Here is a 21390-nt window from a genome sequence, read left to right on the forward strand (position 1 = left end):
TTTGGACATCATAGAATTACATGGATATATCTTATGCAAAATGTTGAAGTGCACTTCCTTAACTTTGTTTGGTATACAGTATTTGTAAGGCCTTAACCATGCATTTGTCAGGAATAAGCATGTTCCAGAAAAACTTTCCTCTCGGTGTAAGTTGGTTTTGTGAATGAATAATTTCTTATATACAGTGCCTTGCGAAAGTATTCGGCCCCCTTGAACTTTGCGACCTTTTGCCACATTTCAGGCTTCAAACATAAAGATATAAAACTGTATTTTTTTGTGAAGAATCAACAACAAGTGGGACACAATCATGAAGTGGAACGACATTTATTGGATATTTCAAACTTTTTTAACATGTCAAAAACTGAAAAAAAAGGGCGTGCAAAATTATTCAGCCCCCTTAAGTTAATACTTTGTAGCGCCACCTTCCTTTTGCTGCGATTACAGCTGTAAGTCACTTGGGGTATGTCTCTATCAGTTTTGCACATCGAGAGACTGACATTTTTTCCCATTCCTCCTTGCAAAACAGCTCGAGCTCAGTGAGGTTGGATGGAGAGCATTTGTGAACAGCAGTTTTCAGTTCTTTCCACAGATTCTCGATTGGATTCAGGTCTGGACTTTGACTTGGCCATTCTAACACCTGCATATGTTTATTTTTGAACCATTCCATTGTAGATTTTGCTTTATGTTTTGGATCATTGTCTTGTTGGAAGACAAATCTCCGTCCCAGTCTCAGGTCTTTTGAAAACTCCATCAGGTTTTCTTCCAGAATGGTCCTGTATTTGGCTCCATCCATCTTCCCATCAATTTTAACCATCTTCCCTGTCCCTGCTGAAGAAAAGCAGGCCCAGGTTTCATCTGACCAGAGCACCTTCTTCCACATGTTTGGTGTGTCTCCCAGGTGGCTTGTGGCAAACTTTAAACGACACTTTTTATGGATATCTTTAAGAAATGGCTTTCTTCTTGCCACTCTTCCATAAAGGCCAGATTTGTGCAATATACGACTGATTGTTGTCCTATGGACAGAGTCTCCCACCTCAGCTGTAGATCTCTGCAGTTCATCCAGAGTGATCATGGACCTCTTGGCTGCATCTCTGATCAGTCTTCTCCTTGTATGAGCTGAAAGTTTAGAGGGACGGCCAGGTCTTGGTAGATTTGCAGTGGTCTGATACTCCTTCCATTTCAATATTATCGCTTGCACAGTGCTCCTTGGGATGTTTAAAGCTTGGGAAATCTTTTTGTATCCAAATCCGGCTTTAAACTTCTTCACAACAGTATCTCGGACCTGCCTGGTGTGTTCCTTGTTCTTCATGATGCTCTCTGCGCTTTTGACGGACCTCTGAGACTATCACAGTGCAGGTGCATTTATACGGAGACTTGATTAAACACAGGTGGATTGTATTTATCATCATTAGTCATTTAGGTCAACATTGGATCATTCAGAGATCCTCACTGAACTTCTGGAGAGAGTTTGCTGCACTGAAAGTAAAGGGGCTGAATAATTTTGCACGCCCAATTTTTCAGTTTTTGATTTGTTAAAAAAGTTTGAAATATCCAATAAATGTCGTTCCACTTCATGATTGTGTCCCACTTGTTGTTGATTCTTCACAAAAAAATACAGTTTTATATCTTTATGTTTGAAGCCTGAAATGTGGCAAAAGGTCGCAAAGTTCAAGGGGGCCGAATACTTTCGCAAGGCACTGTATTTATCTTATATATTTATCACAACAAGATATCTCAAGTAAGCTAACTTAGCCTTCCAATCTGAGTTCTGGATAAACTCTGTGATCATTCCCAAAACTAAGATGACTTTTCATAAGTGTAGTTAGACCACTGGGAACGGCTTTGATCACAGAAATAAACACTCTGAAAGGTATTGGAAACTCTTTCAATGTTATAAATTGTTCATAGCTGAGAATATTACCCTTGTTGTCGAAAATATCAAGGACAAAGTCAATATTCCTCTCATGCCAGCTGGGGTAGAACAATGACTTATTCCTTACAGTTATGTCTGAATTATTCCACAAAAGAGCTTTATGAGGGGAACAATTGTGCAGGAAACATATTTTCCAGGCCAGTAAAGCTTGTTGGTGAAACCTAGCCAATTTAGCAGGTAATCTTTCAGGAATATAATTACATTTCAGTCAAAATTGAAGACCTCCCAATTTATTAAACATTATTTGGAATGAAATACCATATTGAATCAGTATTGAGCAAACATTTTTTCAACCAGTTTATCTTGAAAGTGTTATTTATGTCAACAAAGTCCAACACTTCTAGACCGCCTTCAGCTCTTTGGTTAGAAAGGACATATTTTTTTCATTTGTGAGGCTTATTTTTCCAGATGAAGTCAAGAAAGGTCTTATTGATCTCTTTACAAGTAGCTGGATTTACACATAACGATAATGAGGGGTACACAAAACGAGACAGTCCCTCTGCCTTGGACAGAAGTACTCTCCCAAGTATAGAAAGATCTCTTTGTAGCCAATTATTAAATATATGTTTAGTTCTCTTAATTTTAGGAGAGAAATTCAAATGTTGTCTGACTAAGTGGTTTTTTGACAGATGTATTCCTAAATATTTAACACAGTCCTTTACAGGAATATTTTCAATTTCTTTATCATCAGAGTCAAATTAACATAACATTTCACATTTAGAAACATTCAGTTTGAATCCTGATGCAATAGAAAATGCAGTTATAGCTCAACCAACCACATTATGTTAACGTCCAAAAGCGGCCGTCGCGTCACAGGCTCTCTTCTCACTTCCCCTGAAAACCGGAACATCCGGTTGTTGGGGTTTCGGCAGAGGCAAGCCTTTCCCAAACACTGCGTGGACCTGTCCGCTCTGGGGACTGAGGGAGGCGGGGCGTGGAAACGGTGTACGACCGGTAAACATCTGGGATGGGAATGTAAAAAACTACCAACGGTACGCGAACACGAAACCGCCTTAGACGGAGTGCCATCGGGGCATAAAGTAAAGACTGTCCATCGAGATTCCAATGGAAGCGGATGGTTTCCCGAGAAGGCATCGGATGACAGCGGAGACAGCAGGCGGGAACGCCGGGGTTGCTGGAGCCTCAGCCGGCGCAGAGGTCCGATGGTTCAGTGGAAGGATCTGGGGAGTGTCGGAGAGCCTCGTTGGGAATTTGTCTCCCCGGATCGGAGGCGATGCAGAGATCCAGACTGTTCAGTTTAGCGGTGGCCCTCCTGAAATAGCAGATGCTTCGGAACCGGAGTATGAGGGTTTGCCGCAAGGCGCTTCCACCAGCACCCACATGTTTGCAGGAGCAGTGGCTGGGATCATGGAGCATTGCCTGATGTTCCCCATCGACTGTGTCAAGGTAACGCGGTAGGCTATGTTGGGCTAGCGTTAGCCGCTAACTTAGATAGTTAACCGTTAGATAGTTAACCGACTTGTCTTGGAGCTTGGGCACATTACATTGGAGGGTTAGAAATTACTTTGCTCGTCATGATGTGGCTTCAGCAATCATGCGAATCCGATTGGTGGCCACCATGTCAATAAGTTTGTCAGTCACAGCACATATGAGGCAAGGTCGAAACCAGACAGGCTAACATTTCAGCTAGGACGCTAACTTAGCATGCTAACGAGCTAACTTCCATCCACTACGAATATCAGTGGATCGAGAATCCTCTACTTGCTAGATTAGGGAACGTTACCTAGCTAGTTAGTTACTGCAGTGCACACAAGTTACTTTTGTCACATAATTAGTCGCCATATTCATTAACTTAACTTTGGCATACAGAATTTCAATAAAGTGGAAAGGTAAACTTTTAGGAATTGAATATTGCCGTTGTTGTCATCTTATTAGCTAGCTGTCTAACGTTAGCCATTTTAGCTGTTAGTTAGCTAGCCAAAACAGCAAGGTCGGCCTCTGGCTGTGCATCGGCTCGAGTCTGGGGTTGAATGATGATTAGCTAGTACTGTAGCCAGCTATTTAGTTGGCGCCTGATATAATGGGTTTAGGCTTAACATTTTCCTACTGCAATTTACTATGGTCCCTATTGCCATTAGTGTGCACCCCCAGGTAGTTTTTCATACTAATAACACGCAAAGTTATTTTTCGCTTTGAGAAAGGAGACTGTTAGGTGGAATGAAGCAGCACATGTGCCCCATTTCCTGTACATGTATACACATCACCCGCTGACTGTTGCCCACCACCGTCGCCCACCAGCTAGCTAGGTGACTAGTAACCGTAGGAGAGTATGTGATCGATTAGTAGCTAACGTTACATTTGAAAACGTTCCAAACTGCTTTTAGCATGCATATGGCTTCTAGGTGTAACTCCCTGTATTTCCAAACTGTCCCTGTATTCAAGAAGAGAACCCATAGGTTAGTACAGGCACCCTGGATTCTGTCAAAAAGTCTTAGATTGTCAATGGGTGAGTTCGTTTTGCATGGCCCGGTTCCCCGGTTGGAAGGAGATTCAATAGAAACCAATGGTGTACAATGTGGAAACTCCGCACACCCGGGGCATCGGGCCATGCAAAACGAACTTGCAATGCTAATTGCTACCTGGCAGCATTTAGATGGGGTAGAACTGTTCTTTGTTTACAGAAAATACCGGGCTGGATGTCCTGGGATTAAGAGCACAATGCTTCTATGTTGCTGTGCTCATTATGCAGAATTAGGCTGACAGGTTGGCTCTACCACTGCACACTCTTAGAACCATAGTTCTGTTTATTGTTATATTATAAGACTTTAAATTTGTGTTGGATGAAGTGCTTAGCCGGGATGACTTAGGTGTTATGTAAACAAGATGTGTTAAGTTACGTTAGCCTATGCTGTTTTGACAGGCCCACTCACTGATTTAGGTCTGCTCTGCACATGAGAGCCCAGTGTTTTGTCTGGTATATTTTGTGGTCCCTGTAGAAAGAGTCATGAGTTGGTCACTGATGGAAATGATTGGTGGTGTTTGGGAGCATCAAAACCGTGATATATCATCGGTAAATTGTGACTGACTGATCTACAAATAATATTGAGTAGTTATTTAAGATTCAGGGAGATTTGTAGACCGCTGCGGTCATTGTGTACAACTATGCAGTTAGCAGAGACAGACCAACCGAGTCAGAGCGGTCAGGTAGGGAGACGAGTCAGCTGTTGGTGTCAGGTGGGAGAGCAGGGCTCTCTTAGAACAAAGCGGAGATTCGTCTGTCTTTCCCAGCTGTATTTCCTACCTCTGATCCAGGTGCTGCTCACACAGCTTGGGCTTCGTCTCAGTCGTCTAAAATGGCTTCCTCTCCAGTCTCCTCTCTTCAACGACATGAAAGAACAGGACAGTCGAAAAAAAAAGTTCCCAGTTGGCATCCAGCCACCGTGTTGCTTTCACATATACTGAGTTTTCAAATGCGCGCAGACAAAGTAAAGGAGACTAGGAAAGCATGTGTCTTTAAAGTATTGAGGTGCAGCCCAGACAGTGAAACAGTCTGCTTGCAGAGGAAGGGCAGCCTGAGACACAGACTCACTGATCTGTAAATCATGTCACCTGTCAAACAACATGGCATTGACCGTCTTTACTTATAAACACATTAGCAGATCTCTACAGAGGGGACCTAGCTCAAGCTGACAGCTGACCCCAGTGGACTAACAGTTGATAATCCTCGGAAAATAGCTTGCAGTGGTTGTCACGCAGATTGCACAGTAGAGATAATGTCAACTCGTTGTTTACACTCATTCCAAAGGTTGAGGTTAGAAAGGCTCTTTCTAGACAAGCTAAGCTCTCTGCAATACACAACCATAGGCTACATATCGTGTGTCGTGGCTGAGAGAACTGTTCTTATTTCCTTTAACATTGATTCATACCGAAGTCTCATTGAAACATTGACATCAAATATCTTCCAAGATGGCGCTGTTCTAAACGTTTCAAGGCCATCCAGGTACTGCTACATTATGCATGGTTGGTTGACGTGTGGGAGTCTGCTCTCTCTTACAGGCCCCGGCATTCCACAGTGCTTTACAGTTCCTGTAACACACTGACATACACACTGCAGCAAGCAATCAGCATGTGTTGTCCATTCAGCTGTAGCCCGGGCCTCTCCTTTGGACGTTATTAGAAGACCCTCTATGCGTTTCACAGCACTAGCTGGTCCCTAGCCTCACAGAGAGAGGATGAACCCTGAACCTTGATACTGGCCCCTAGCCTCACAGAGAGAGGATGAACCCTTAACCTTGACACTGGTCCCTAGCCTCACTGTGAGAGGATGAACCCTTAACCTTGACACTGGTCCCTAGCCTCACAGAGAGAGGATGAACCCTTAACCTTGACACTGGTCCCTAGCCTCACAGTGAGAGGATGAACCCTGAACCTATCTCTGATGGGTGGTCAAATGTTTGTGGGCAAGGAATAATTAACTAGATCTCCATCCCTCCACCAGTATTCTACAAGAGCACAGACACAACGGTCTCTACATTGCAGATGAGCTGAAGGCAGTCATCAATGAACTTGCACCACAGAAGGTATTTGCACTGGTGACAGACCATGCTGCGAACATGAAGGCTGCTTGGTCTAAAGTGGAGGAGTCCTACCCTCACATCACACCCATTGGCTGTGCTGCTCATGCATTGAATCTGCTCCTCAAGGACATCATGGCACTGAAAACACTCTACAAGAGAGCCAAGGAAATGGTTAGGTATGTGAAGGGTCATCAAGCTATAGCAGCAGTCTACCTCACCAAGCAAAGTGAGAAGAATAAGAGCACCACATTGAAGCTGCCCAGCAACACTTGTTGGGGTGGTGTTGTCATCATGTTTGACAGTCTCCTGGATGGGAAGGAGTCTCCAAGAAATGGCCATATCACAGTCTGCTGATATGGACAGCCCCATCAAGAGGATCCTACTGGATGATGTATTTTGGGAAAGAGTGGTAAGCAGAGTGAAACCTATAGCAGTAGCCATTGCATAGATTGAGGAAGACAATGCCATCATGTCTGATGTTCAGACTCTGCTTGCAGATGTAATATAATAAATCCATACTGCCCTGCCCACTTCACTTTTGTGCCAAGCAGAGGAAACTACAGTTCTGAAATGCATCAAAAAGTGTGAAGACTTGTGCCTGAAGCCCAAACACACTGCAACGTACATGTTGGACCCCAAGTATGCTGGCAAGAGCATCCTGTCTGGTGCAGAGATCAACAAGATCTCGCCACCTTGGTCTGGATGAGGGCAAGGTTCTTGGCAGTCTGGCGAAGTACACTTCCAAGCAAGGGCTTTGGGATGGAGATGCAATATGGCAGTCGTGCCAACATATCTCATCAGCCACCTAAAGGAAGGGACTTTGTGGATCTGAGGAAATTTCCCATATTGCCTCCATCATCCTCCAAATCCCACCAACATCCGCCACCTCAGAGTGCAACTGGTCCTTGTTTGGGAACACACACACCAAAGCACACAACAGGCTGACCAATACAAGGGTTGAATAATTGGTGGCCATCTGGGCAGATCTGAGGCTGACAAGTGAAGATGAGACTTCAGTCTGATGTTCAAGAGGTGGATATTGAGGAGGTCCAGGGAGAAGACATGGAAGCCTGAGAGGATAACAACCAAAGCTTTAGTTTCTAGACTATCATTTTACAGATGTGTGTTGAAAACATTTTTGGGAGATGCGATGGATCATTGGAGATAATTCAATATTCCCTTTTGTTGTTCAGTGAAATCATCCCATGTGAAGAGTCAACTCATTTAATTAAAGTTCAATTTGTCACTAAATTGTTTTTTAAAATTTCTATTGGAAGGATTTAATCATTTGCAACTATGTCTAATGATAAGGTAAAAGGTTTATGTCTCTGTATGATATGGTAAATATATCCAATGCAAATAATTCCACAGTTTAAATGGTATTCATTTTCATATATTTCTGTTAATTCCCATATATTCCCATGGAATGTTTCCACCTGTGGATATTCCCCAAAATGTGCAACCCTGAGCCTCACGGGATGAACACTGAACCTGGACACTGGCCCAGCGATAAGGAGTGTGTGTAAGGGCAGGGCGTGTGAGTGCTGCTGGCTCACAGAAAGGCAGCTTATGTCCCTCTGACCTTGGGTCTCCTTATTCAACACGTCCTTCTGTTTAACACGAGGGATGGGCACGACCACTCAAAATGTTCAAACGTGAAACTATTTAGCATGTGGAAGCACTGCCAATATTATGACTTGGCTTTTTTAATATATTACAACTACTGCACTCATCCCACCTCTGCTAAGATTTTATTCCAACATGGAAGTTTCTCAAATGTAATTTAAACATTCTGGTTAGATTATGGTATGGTGAGAAGTGTGTGGTTAGGTTATGACTTGGGTAACCAGTAGGTCTGTGACCTCTAACCTCTCCCCTGTGTAGACGCGAATGCAGAGCCTACAGCCTGAGCCTGCCGCCCGCTACCGGAATGTGATGGACGCGCTTCGGCGAATCATAACCACAGAGGGTGTCTGGCGACCAATGAGAGGGCTGAATGCCACGGCCGTGGGGGCAGGACCGGCACATGCTCTCTACTTTGCCTGCTATGAGAAACTGAAGAAGAGTCTGGGTGACATCATCCATCCTGGTGCTAACAGCCACCTGGCCAACGGTATACCGGGAAAACACAGCACACACAAGGCATATACATGCAAAGCACACGCACAAAATGCACATGTGTGCATACCAAGCCTGTACTTCTCCTACATACAGTAAATGACCTTGTTTTTTTCTTGTAAACACTCATTTCATTTGGTGTTTCCAATATTATTCTTAGCAACTCAATCAAGTAGTGAATTATTTAGTTCTGTAGTCCTGTAATGTTGGTTCACACTGCAGAGAGGGAGAGGCCCTTTTCTCCCCTGGGCACTAAGCAGATGCTACTAGGACTAACCTAGATGAACCTTGCTCTCAGACACTGAGTTGTGTGGGTGGGTGAGTGAGTCAGCCTGCCACCTGGAGCACAGTGGCTGAGGAGTGGTGCTACATTGTTCCTATAGCCCCATTCTGTGGACAGTAGACAGGACTACTGCTTGAGCTCCAGGATCTCTCATACCCAGACAGTAAGCAGGCCCTGGTTTCTCTCTTGGTTCCGTCCTAGGTTCCTGTCTTTCTAGGGAGTTTTTCCCTAGCTACCGTGCTTCTGCATTGCTTGCTCTTTGGGGTTTTAGGCCAGGTATCTGTATAACTGCTGATGTAAAAAGAGCTTTATAAAATACATTTTAATTGATTGATTGGCCTGAAACTAACTTGTTGGTCCACTCGCCAGTGTGATGAAAAACATCACCAGCCACTCTGGCGGGGTATCAGCTGGTGGTGGGGTCTAATTCTGGCCCTGCAGGCTAGTAGGAGTGGTATTTATCTGGCCGCGCGGCTGATATGACCCCGTATGAATGGTCAGCATTCTGCCGAGTCGGCCACATTCACAGACTGACTGCATCAGAGACCTTCAGAGGGTAAAGAAAGACACTATTATTACTGCAGGAATTGTTTCTGTCCCCCGTAGTTGTAACTAGCTTTATTAGAGAGCATGTGAAAGGAAAGCAGACTGCAGTTAGAACCAGACTAACAGTCCTCTGAGAGTTCACTAGGTAGCTGTCATCAAGGTCTGTCCACACACAGTTCTAATTTGCACGACAAGAAACTTGAAACACAGTTTGCTCAGACAAAGCAAGTACTAGAGAATATTTCTCTATTTATCCCTGTTTCTGTTCTCTGCTTTTTCTCTCTCTTCTTCCCAGGTCAGCTGTCTTCTCTCTTCTTCCCAGGTCAGCTGTCTTCTCTGCTTTTTCTCTCTCTTCTTCCCAGGTCAGCTGCCTTCTCTGCTTTTCCTCTCTCTTCTTCCCAGGTCAGCTGTCTTCTCTGCTTTTCCTCTCTCTCTTCTCAGGTCAGCTGTCTTCTCTGCTTTTTCTCTCTCTTCTTCCCAGGTCAGCTGTCTTCTCTGCTTTTCCTCTCTCTCTTCTTCTCAGGTCAGCTGTCTTCTCTGCTTTTCCTCTCTCTCTTCTTCTCAGGTCAGCTGTCTTCTCTGCTTTTCCTCTCTCTCTTCTTCTCAGGTCAGCTGTCTTCTCTGCTTTTCCTCTCGCTCTTCTTCTCAGGTCAGCTGTCTTCTCTGCTTTTCCTCTCTCTCTTCTTCCCAGGTCAGCTGTCTTCTCTGCTTTTCCTCTCTCTCTTCTTCCCAGGTCAGCTGTCTTCTCTGCTTTTTCTCTCTCTTCTTCTCAGGTCAGCTGTCTTCTCTGCTTTTTCTCTCTCTTCTTCCCAGGTCAGCTGTCTTCTCTCTTCTTCCCCCCTCCCTTGTTTCCAAGTCAGGGGAGAGGCAGGGTAAGAGATTGCAGATGTGCCCAGTAGAGGAAGAGAAGTTTTAACTGGTCCATCAGCAGTGATGATGTCCTGTTTTACCACTAGAGAGAACTAGAGGATTTCTCCTCTGCTTTTTCGTTCATTCCCTGCAATCTTTCTCTCTCTCTTGTTGTTGTTCACCATTGGGGTGTGTGTGTGTGTGTGTGTGTGTGTTACAGGTACGGCAGGGTGTGTAGCCACATTGCTTCATGACGCAGCCATGAACCCATCTGAAGGTACATTTCTCTGTCTATAAATAATCTCTCTCTTTCCCTGGGCCAGGGACACAGGTCTCACGGCACTGTTTTGAACCTGCTTTTCTCCTTCTGATGCATGGGGTGTATTAAACTTCTTGACGCACCCATCCCTTTAGCGGGATCATTTTCATCAACACCCGCTGAACTGCAGAGCACCAAATTCAAATTAAATTACTAAAAATATTTCATTTTCATGAAATCGCAAGTGCAATATAGCAAAACACAGTTTAGCTTGTTGTTAATCCACCTGGCGTGTCAGATGTCAATACAGCTTTTCGGCGAAAGCATAACAAGCGTTTATGTAAGAACATCTCTCTCAGTCGACAAAATATTACAAATAGCTAGCAGCCAAGTAGATTGGTCACGAAGGTCAGAAAAGCAATAGATTAAATCGCTTACCTTTGATGATCTTCGGATGTTTGTACTCACGAGACTCCCAGTTACACAATAAATGTTCCATAAAGATTATTTTTATATCCAAAATACCTCCATTTGTTTGGCACATTATGTTCAGAAATCCACAGGCGCAAGCGGTCACGACATCACAGACGAAAATTCCAAATAGTATCCGTAATGTCCACAGAAACATGTCAAACGTTTTTTTATAATCAATCCTCAGGTTGTTTAAAAAAAATATAATCGATAATATATCTGTCGCTTTTTCAATAGGAGAGGGAGAGACAATGGCTGCCCCACTCTGTTGCGCAAGCAAAACTCAGCTATCCAACAACCAGCTATCCACTGACGCGATGTTATCTTTCTCGCTCATTTTTTCAAAATAAAAGCTTGAAACTGTCTAAAGACTGACACCTTGAGGAAGCCATAGGAAAAGCAATCTGGTTGATATCCCTTTAAATGGAGGCAAGCCATCCAATGGAACAGAGAGCTTTCAGGAAAAACAGCACTTCCTGGTTTGATTTTCCTCAGGTTTTCGCCTGCAATATCAGTTCTGTTATACTCACAGACAATATTTTGACAGTTTTGGAAACTTTAGAGTGTTTTCTATCCTAATCTGACAATTGTGCATATTCTTGTTTCTGGGCCTGAGAAATAGGCAGTTTCAAATGGGTACGTCTTTTAGCCAAAAACGAAAATCCTGCTACCTACACTCAAGAAGTTAAGGACACTGAGATGTTGTTTGCTGCAGATAAACCACTGTGTCAGAGCTCTCTCTGCAGGTTTAGCACCTTGTACCTCTAGGGCCTAGCCTGCTTATTCTACCTGCTAGCTAGGTGGAGGGGGAGATTGGGGGGTGGGGGGCAGGTAGAGGGAGGGAGCAGGTTTTTAGCTTCAACAGCCTAAATAAATCTGTTAAATCCTTTGAGGAAGTTATGACTGTGCAGGTTTTTTATTTGGTCAATCATTTTGGTATTTCTTTTTCATTCTCTGGACTCTGTTCCTGGTCCCTGATGATGTAAACACACCTGGCAATCCTGTCTTTCTAATACTCCCTCCATCCCTCCCTCCCCTCTACTCACCTGTCCCTTCCTCCCTCTACCTACCTGTCCCTTCCTCCCTCCCCCCTCTACTCACCTGTCCTTTCCTCCCTCCTGTCCCTTCCTCCCTCTACTCACCTGTCCCTTCCTCCCTCTACTCACCTGTCCCTTCCTCCCTCTACTCACTTGTCCCTTCCTCCCTCTCCTCTACTCACTTGTCCCTTCCTCCCTCTCCTCTACTCACTTGTCCCTTCCTCCCTCCCCTCTACTCACCTGTCCCTTCCTCCCTCCCTCCCCTCTACTCACTTGTCCCTTCCTCCCTCTCCTCTACTCACTTATCCCTCCCTCCCTCTCCTCTACTCACTTGTCCCTTCCTCCCTCTCCTCTACTCACTTATCCCTTCCTCCCTCTCCTCTACTCACTTGTCCCTTCCTCCCTCCCCTCTACTCACCTGTCCCTTCCTCCCTCTCCTCTACTCACTTGTCCCTTCCTCCCTCTCCTCTACTCACTTGTCCCTTCCTCCCTCCCCTCTACTCACCTGTCCCTTCCTCCCTCTACTCACCTGTCCCTTCCTCCCTCTACTCACTTGTCCCTTCCTCCCTCTCCTCTACTCACTTGTCCCTTCCTCCCTCCCCTCTACTCACCTGTCCCTCCCTCCCTCCCCTCTACTCACTTGTCCCTTCCTCCCTCCCCTCTACTCACCTGTCCCTTCCTCCCTCCCTCCCCTCTACTCACTTGTCCCTTCCTCCCTCTCCTCTACTCACTTGTCCCTTCCTCCCTCCCCTCTACTCACCTGTCCCTTCCTCCCTCCCTCCCCTCTACTCACCTGTCCCTCCCTCCCTCCCCTCTACTCACCTGTCCCTCCCTCCCCTCTACTCACCTGTCCCTTCCTCCCTCCCCTCTACTCACTTATCCCTCCCTCCCTCTACTCACCTGTCCCTTCCTCCCTCTACTCACCTGTCCCTTCCTCCCTCCCTCCCCTCTACTCACTTATCCCTCCCTCCCTCTACTCACCTGTCCCTCCCTCCCTCTACTCACCTGTCCCTTCCTCCCTCTACTCACCTGTCCCTTCCTCCCTCCCTCCCCTCTACTCACTTATCCCTCCCTCCCTCTACTCACCTGTCCCTTCCTCCCTCCCTCCCCTCTACTCACTTATCCCTCCCTCCCTCCCCTCTACTCACCTGTCCCTTCCTCCCTCCCTCCCTCTACTCACTTATCCCTCCCTCCCTCTACTCACCTGTCCCTTCCTCCCTCTACTCACCTGTCCCTTCCTCCCTCCCTCCCCTCTACTCACTTATCCCTCCCTCCCTCTACTCACCTGTCCCTTCCTCCCTCCCTCCCCTCTACTCACTTATCCCTCCCTCCCTCCCCTCTACTCACCTGTCCCTTCCTCCCTCCCTCCCCTCTACTCACTTGTCCCTTCCTCCCTCCCCTCTACTCACCTGTCCCTTCCTCCCTCCCTCCCCTCTACTCACTTGTCCCTTCCTCCCTCCCCTCTACTCACTTGTCCCTCCCTCCCTCCCCTCTACTCACTTGTCCCTTCCTCCCTCCCTCCCCTCTACTCACTTGTCCCTTCCTCCCTCCCCTCTACTCACCTGTCCCTCCCTCCCTCCCCTCTACTCACTTATCCCTCCCTCCCTCTTTTTCTCCCTGTCCCTTCCTCCCTCCCCTCTACTCACTTGTCCCTTCCTCCCTCCCCTCTACTCACCTGTCCCTTCCTCCCTCCCTCCCCTCTACTCACTTATCCCTCCCTCCCTCATTTTCTCCCTGTCCCTTCCTCCCTCCCCTCTACTCACTTATCCCTCCCTCCCTCTTTTTCTCCCTGTCCCTCCCTCCCTCCCCTCTACTCACTTGTCCCTTCCTCCCTCCCCTCTACTCACCTGTCCCTTCCTCCCTCCCTCCCCTCTACTCACTTATCCCTCCCTCCCTCTTTTTCTCCCTGTCCCTTCCTCCCTCCCCTCTACTCACTTATCCCTCCCTCCCTCTTTTTCTCCCTGTCCCTCCCTCCCTCCCCTCTACTCACTTATCCCTCCCTCCCTCTTTTTCTCCCTGTCCCTCCCTCCCTCCCCTCTACTCACCTGTCCCTCCCTCCCCTCTACTCACCTGTCCCTTCCTCCCTCCCTCCCCTCTACTCACCTGTCCCTTCCTCCCTCCCCTCTACTCACTTATCCCTCCCTCCCTCTACTCACCTGTCCCTTCCTCCCTCTACTCACCTGTCCCTTCCTCCCTCCCTCCCCTCTACTCACTTATCCCTCCCTCCCTCTACTCACCTGTCCCTTCCTCCCTCTACTCACCTGTCCCTTCCTCCCTCCCTCCCCTCTACTCACTTATCCCTCCCTCCCTCCCCTCTACTCACCTGTCCCTTCCTCCCTCCCTCCCTCTACTCACTTATCCCTTCCTCCCTCTACTCACCTGTCCCTTCCTCCCTCTACTCACCTGTCCCTTCCTCCCTCCCTCCCCTCTACTCACTTATCCCTCCCTCCCTCTACTCACCTGTCCCTTCCTCCCTCCCTCCCCTCTACTCACTTATCCCTCCCTCCCTCCCCTCTACTCACCTGTCCCTTCCTCCCTCCCTCCCCTCTACTCACTTGTCCCTTCCTCCCTCCCCTCTACTCACCTGTCCCTTCCTCCCTCCCTCCCCTCTACTCACTTGTCCCTTCCTCCCTCCCCTCTACTCACATGTCCCTCCCTCCCTCCCCTCTACTCACTTGTCCCTTCCTCCCTCCCTCCCCTCTACTCACTTGTCCCTTCCTCCCTCCCCTCTACTCACCTGTCCCTTCCTCCCTCCCTCCCCTCTACTCACTTATCCCTCCCTCCCTCTTTTTCTCCCTGTCCCTTCCTCCCTCCCCTCTACTCACTTGTCCCTTCCTCCCTCCCCTCTACTCACCTGTCCCTTCCTCCCTCCCTCCCCTCTACTCACTTATCCATCCCTCCCTCCCCTCTACTCACCTGTCCCTTCCTCCCTCCCTCCCTCTACTCACTTATCCCTCCCTCCCTCTACTCACCTGTCCCTTCCTCCCTCTACTCACCTGTCCCTTCCTCCCTCCCTCCCCTCTACTCACTTATCCCTCCCTCCCTCTACTCACCTGTCCCTTCCTCCCTCCCTCCCCTCTACTCACTTATCCCTCCCTCCCTCCCCTCTACTCACCTGTCCCTTCCTCCCTCCCTCCCCTCTACTCACTTGTCCCTTCCTCCCTCCCCTCTACTCACCTGTCCCTTCCTCCCTCCCTCCCCTCTACTCACTTGTCCCTTCCTCCCTCCCCTCTACTCACATGTCCCTCCCTCCCTCCCCTCTACTCACATGTCCCTCCCTCCCTCCCCTCTACTCACTTGTCCCTTCCTCCCTCCCTCCCCTCTACTCACTTGTCCCTTCCTCCCTCCCCTCTACTCACCTGTCCCTTCCTCCCTCCCTCCCCTCTACTCACTTATCCCTCCCTCCCTCTTTTTCTCCCTGTCCCTTCCTCCCTCCCCTCTACTCACTTGTCCCTTCCTCCCTCCCCTCTACTCACCTGTCCCTTCCTCCCTCCCTCCCCTCTACTCACTTATCCCTCCCTCCCTCTTTTTCTCCCTGTCCCTTCCTCCCTCCCCTCTACTCACTTGTCCCTTCCTCCCTCCCCTCTACTCACCTGTCCCTTCCTCCCTCCCTCCCCTCTACTCACTTGTCCCTTCCTCCCTCCCCTCTACTCACCTGTCCCTTCCTCCCTCCCTCCCCTCTACTCACTTATCCCTCCCTCCCTCTTTTTCTCCCTGTCCCTTCCTCCCTCCCCTCTACTCACTTATCCCTCCCTCCCTCTTTTTCTCCCTGTCCCTCCCTCCCTCCCCTCTACTCACTTGTCCCTTCCTCCCTCCCCTCACCTGTCCCTTCCTCCCTCCCTCCCCTCTACTCACTTATCCCTCCCTCCCTCTTTTTCTCCCTGTCCCTTCCTCCCTCCCCTCTACTCACTTATCCCTCCCTCTTTTTCTCCCTGTCCCTCCCTCCCTCCCCTCTACTCACTTATCCCTCCCTCCCTCTTTTTCTCCCTGTCCCTCCCTCCCTCCCCTCTACTCACTTGTCCCTCCCTCCCTCCCCTCTACTCACTTGTCCCTCCCTCCCTCCCCTCTACTCACTTGTCCCTCCCTCCCTCCCCTCTACTCACTTGTCCCTTCCTCCCTCCCCTCTACTCACTTATCCCTCCCTCCCTCTTTTTCTCCCTGTCCCTCCCTCCCTCCCCTCTACTCACTTGTCCCTTCCTCCCTCCCCTCTACTCACCTGTCCCTTCCTCCCTCCCTCCCCTCTACTCACTTGTCCCTTCCTCCCTCCCCTCTACTCACCTGTCCCTTCCTCCCTCCCTCCCCTCTACTCACTTGTCCCTTCCTCCCTCCCCTCTACTCACTTGTCCCTTCCTCCCTCCCTCCCCTCTACTCACCTGTCCCTTCCTCCCTCCCTCCCCTCTACTCACCTGTCCCTTCCTCCCTCCCTCCCCTCTACTCACTTGTCCCTCCCTCCCTCCCCTCTACTCACTTGTCCCTTCCTCCCTCCCCTCTACTCACCTGTCCCTTCCTCCCTCCCTCCCCTCTACTCACTTGTCCCTTCCTCCCTCCCCTCTACTCACTTGTCCCTTCCTCCCTCCCCTCTACTCACCTGTCCCTTCCTCCCTCCCTCCCCTCTTCTCACTTGTCCCTTCCTCCCTCCCCTCTACTCACTTGTCCCTTCCTCCCTCCCCTCTACTCACTTGTCCCTCCCTCCCTCCCCTCTACTCACTTGTCCCTTCCTCCCTCCCCTCTACTCACCTGTCCCTTCCTCCCTCCCTCCCCTCTACTCACTTGTCCCTTCCTCCCTCCCCTCTACTCACCTGTCCCTTCCTCCCTCCCTCCCCTCTACTCACCTGTCCCTTCCTCCCTCCCTCCCCTCTACTCACCTGTCCCTTCCTCCCTCCCTCCCCTCTACTCACCTGTCCCTTCCTCCCTCTTTTTCTCCCTGTCCCTCCCTCCCCTCTACTCACTTATCCCTCCCTCCCTCTTTTTCTCCCTGTCCAGTGGTGAAGCAGCGTTTGCAGATGTATAACTCTCCGTACCGCGGCGTGATGGACTGTGTGCGTGCCGTGTGGCAGAGCGAGGGCCCTGGGGCCTTTTACCGCTCCTACACCACCCAGCTCACCATGAACATCCCCTTCCAGGCTCTCCACTTCATGACCTACGAGTACCTCCAGGAGCTGCTCAACCCCCACAGACAGTACAACCCCTCCTCACACATGGTGTCTGGAGCCCTGGCCGGGGCCATCGCTGCTGCAGCCACCACCCCTCTGGATGTCTGCAAGACCCTGCTCAACACCCAGGAGTCCCTGGTGGGGCTCCCCGCTGCAGGCCAGGGTGGAGGTCAGGGGACACACAGACACATCACGGGCCTGGCCCATGCCTTCCGGACAGTGTACAGGCTGGGTGGCCTGCCTGGGTTCTTTAAAGGAGTCCAGGCCAGGGTGATCTATCAGATGCCCTCCACAGCCATCAGCTGGTCCGTCTATGAGTTCTTCAAGTACGGAATCACCAAGCACCAGCACGAGAAGAGGGTCGCGCTGCAGCGGGAGGAAAAATAAATCATGTCCTATTTTCTTTCAGCCATATCTCTTCACCATATCTTCCTTTTTTTAAAAATCTATCAACCTCCTTCCTTTTCCTTTGGAGCAGGTGTTCAGAGCGAGGGAGAAATGAGGAAGAATCGACACGCACATAAACCAACCAATACCCACCTTATTTACCCCGTTCAGACTGCCAATAAGACACTTCCATCTGTGGCTCAACCATCAACATCTCTGCTAAACTGTTTGAAACTGAGAATTTACAATACACTATGAAAGTGAATATGTGATGTATTGACAGTACGTGTTCAATGTATACCCATATAACGCACATAAACGTCAACCTGAAAGAGATGCTTCTGTTTTACTCCAGCGGATTTAGTTGTGAAATATGTGAAGTGTCCAGCACCTTTCATAGAGTATTGTTGGGATGAATTTGACGACAGCTGTTCTGTCGGTGTTCTTAAAGGCAGACTGTGACCTCATCATACACAGACAGTTGGCCACTTCCTGCTTTCGGAAATTAACAACAAGATTGTCCAATTGAGGCGCAGATTGGAAATAGCCAGTAGTGGCGGTCATCTTGGCAGATTTGGATTCTGTTATTGTTATGTGTTAGCGGGAAGTCGCCCAGCTTTGTATGATGATCTATTACGGAGTCTACCTGTAGTGTTAATTCTTGCGTTTTAATGTATCTGGATGAGAATGTTGTTCACTGTAAGCCCCACCAGGGGGCACTGTGACCATCCCAATAAAGCTCTTGAGTAATATCATTTGGCCAGGTGTGAGTGACAGTGGGCCTTTAGGGGGCATTTGTGTAAACCCAGACAATTGTTTATAGGCTTCAGGCACAAGATCGCCTTAACCCCAGGCCTAGTATCAGTTTGTCATTTTGTGAACTGGTAGAGACGTAACCTCTTCTTGAGGTTTGAAATCAGGAATTTCTCTCAAAATATAGACTTAAATAAATATATAACTTAAATATATTGCTGCCAGCAAGTTGTAAAGTACAGTAAATATATTCTGAGAGGAACTATTGAGTTAAAGTGATTCCTGAACCCCTACAGTACTAACGTTGGTTGGTTTTCACTTTGGCTTTGGTATATAGAAAGAATGGAGAGAATCACCATGGATCTTTGGACAATTCATTGGAAGATAAATTCCATCTTGCCTTGTTATTTGCACTGATGTAAGGAGAGTGGGGTGGGGTGGGGTGGGGGGTTTGCCCAGATCTCACTTTGTACTTTTGCTTTGAGTAGATCAAATTCTTGGATGGGTTAGCCCACACAGGTGACAGGTAGCTTAGCGCTTAAGAGCGTTTGGACCGTAACTGAAAGGTTGCTGATTCAAATCCACGAGCCGACCAGGTTTTAACATATACTGATGAGCCCTTGAGCGACGCACTTAATCCTGATTGCTCCTGTATGTCGCTCTGCATTTGACTAAAATAACTCCAATGTAAACACACTTCAGTTTACAGTCACACCCTTGTTTTACCTAGACTGACTGGCTGTTCCTGTATTAAAAAGAACACATGAAGGTTTAGACAGGACAGCTTGGCACAAACACAATATGGATTCCCACGCATGAAGCAAAATCTACACTACAGAAACATGTTTACATCATGTGAATGTTACGTTCTGGCCCTGACTCGAAAGGGTCAAGAAGGAAAGAGCTCATGTTTCAGGGGAACTTCCATTGAAAGGTTTCTGCACAAGTCATCTGTTTGTTTAATAGGCCGTTCTGAAGACTTCAGGTAGAAGTAACCGTTAGACACAGATCTAGGATCAGCTTCCTCTCCCGAAATACTAACTTAACCATTGGAGAGAATGCTACACTGGCCTTAGATCAGTGGCTAGGGGTGTGACGTCATTATACTGTTGTGTATTAACTATTACATGAATTGATTGATTAAGGGACTTATCCATGACACTCGGTGTGTATGGCTGTGTTTATACAGGCAGCCCAATTCTGATCTCTTAACAATAATTGGTATTTTTACCAATCGGATCAGATAATTGGACACAAGGTCAGAATTGGGCTGCCTGTGTAAATGTAGCCTATGTGGCCTCAGCTGTGTGTGTGGATGATGAATGCAGCTGATCAGTCTTCTTGACCTCTGTCTGACTGTCCCCTGTAATCCTGTCTGATCAATAAACAGAGCAGTAGACTCCCTCAGGTTGCCCACAGGTGCTGTTACACTTGTTTGCATTGTTTGTTTTCGTACACACAGACACATATACCTTTCCTCTCAGCAACAACAAAACAATGCAGTAGAATCTCACATACTGCGATCAAAAGCTTAAAGGCCGTTTTTATATCGATATCAAATCCTTTGTGGGTAACAATTAAGTACCTAACTGTAATAGTTTTACAACAGAATGGTTGAAAAGAAGAACAAATATTAATTTTAGCAACAAAGAAATATACTATTCCTCAAGCAATAATTTTTCTGGGAGGGGAAACTATCTGTTATTGGCAGAGAGGTTTGGAACTCTCTCTGTTATTGGCAGAGAGGTTTGGAACTCTCTCTGTTATTGGCAGAGAGGTTTGGAACTCTCTCTGTTATTGGACTATTAACTAATGTACTGCTTGGTGACGTCCCAGGCAAGCTGAAACTCCAACCTTGCAAAACCCGCCGATTAGAAGGTCCATTGCATATTCTAGTTTCAACCAGAAACAAACAGGAAATAACACTGATTAAATGTTTTCACACTTTTACAGTGTTATATTCATCAGCTTTACAAAATGATACTAAACACAGAATTAACAGGATTTTGACTGCAATGGGCCTTTAAACAGCCGTTTGTGTCACCTATATATCTCTATTGTCATAGTAACACATATGGCAGAGGAATACAGAAAGTTTGAAGTACTTCCTGGATAGCCTGCTGATAAGAAAATAAAGTCATTAGCAGTTAGATGATGTTAGAGAGTGATCTCCCCCAGTGTTTTCCGTTATAAGGTTATTTGATGTGTGTGTAGGGTTTATTTGTCCGTGTCAAGAGGATGAAGGGTCTGATGCATCCCACCCATGAGATGTGTCTGTCTGGCTGGCTGTCTAGCAACCAGGCTTGTGTCTGATATTTATCTTTTTTATAATTCAGGTCAGTTGCTATTATGTTTTAAAAATAGTAATAATATGTGTGTGTTTGTGTGTGGACTTGCACGTGGCTCAGGTATTTGCTCCCCTGTCACACACACACACACACACACACATCAGCTCTAAAGGCTGTCTGTTGGTGACAGGTATTGTGTTTAGGCTGAGGCACAGGTGCAGATCTGAACTTTCACCCTGCGACCCGAAACATAACCGCCTCGCTCACACAGCTGGGTCTCCTTTACCTGTGAGTGTATCGCAGGAGGTTGGTGGCACCTTAATGAGGGAGGACGGGCTCGTGGTAATGGCTGGAGCAGAATATGTGGAATGGTATCAAACACATGGATTCCAGGGGTGTGATGCCATTCCATTCGTTCCGTCCCAGCAGTGGTGGAAAAAGTACCCAGTTGTCATACTGGAGTAAAAGTAAAGACACCTAAATAGAGAATGACTCAAGTAAAAGTCAAAGTCACCAAGTAATATACTACTTCAGTAAAAGTATTTGGTTTTAAATATACGTAACTATCAAAAGCACATGTACTGACTAAAATATACCACAAGTAAAAGTATCAAAAGTAAAAGTATAAATAAATAAATGCCTCTTATATTAAGCAAACCAGACGACAACATTTTATTTGTATTTTGTATTTACAGATAGCCAGGGGCTCCAACACTAAGACATTATTTACAGATAGCCAGGGGCTCCAACACTAAGACATCATTTACAGATAGCC

General features: G+C 47.5%; 1 protein-coding gene across 1 annotated transcript; it reads left to right on the plus strand.

The window, feature by feature from the left end:
• Nucleotides 1–1679: 1679 nt before the first annotated feature.
• On the plus strand, nt 1680–19745 carry LOC110499341 (mitoferrin-2). Its single transcript, XM_036956203.2, has 4 exons — nt 1680–3340; nt 8356–8584; nt 10488–10544; nt 17018–19745. The coding sequence occupies exons 1-4, from the start codon at nt 2999–3001 to the stop codon at nt 17572–17574; spliced, it is 1185 nt and encodes a 394-aa protein (XP_036812098.2). The 5' UTR covers nt 1680–2998; the 3' UTR covers nt 17575–19745.
• The last annotated feature ends 1645 nt before the right edge of the window (nt 19746–21390 follow it).

This window comes from Oncorhynchus mykiss, chromosome 20 (genome assembly GCF_057628025.1).
Source record: "Oncorhynchus mykiss isolate SJ-2025 chromosome 20, ASM5762802v1, whole genome shotgun sequence".
In the NCBI taxonomy this organism is placed as follows: Eukaryota; Metazoa; Chordata; class Actinopteri; order Salmoniformes; family Salmonidae; genus Oncorhynchus; species Oncorhynchus mykiss.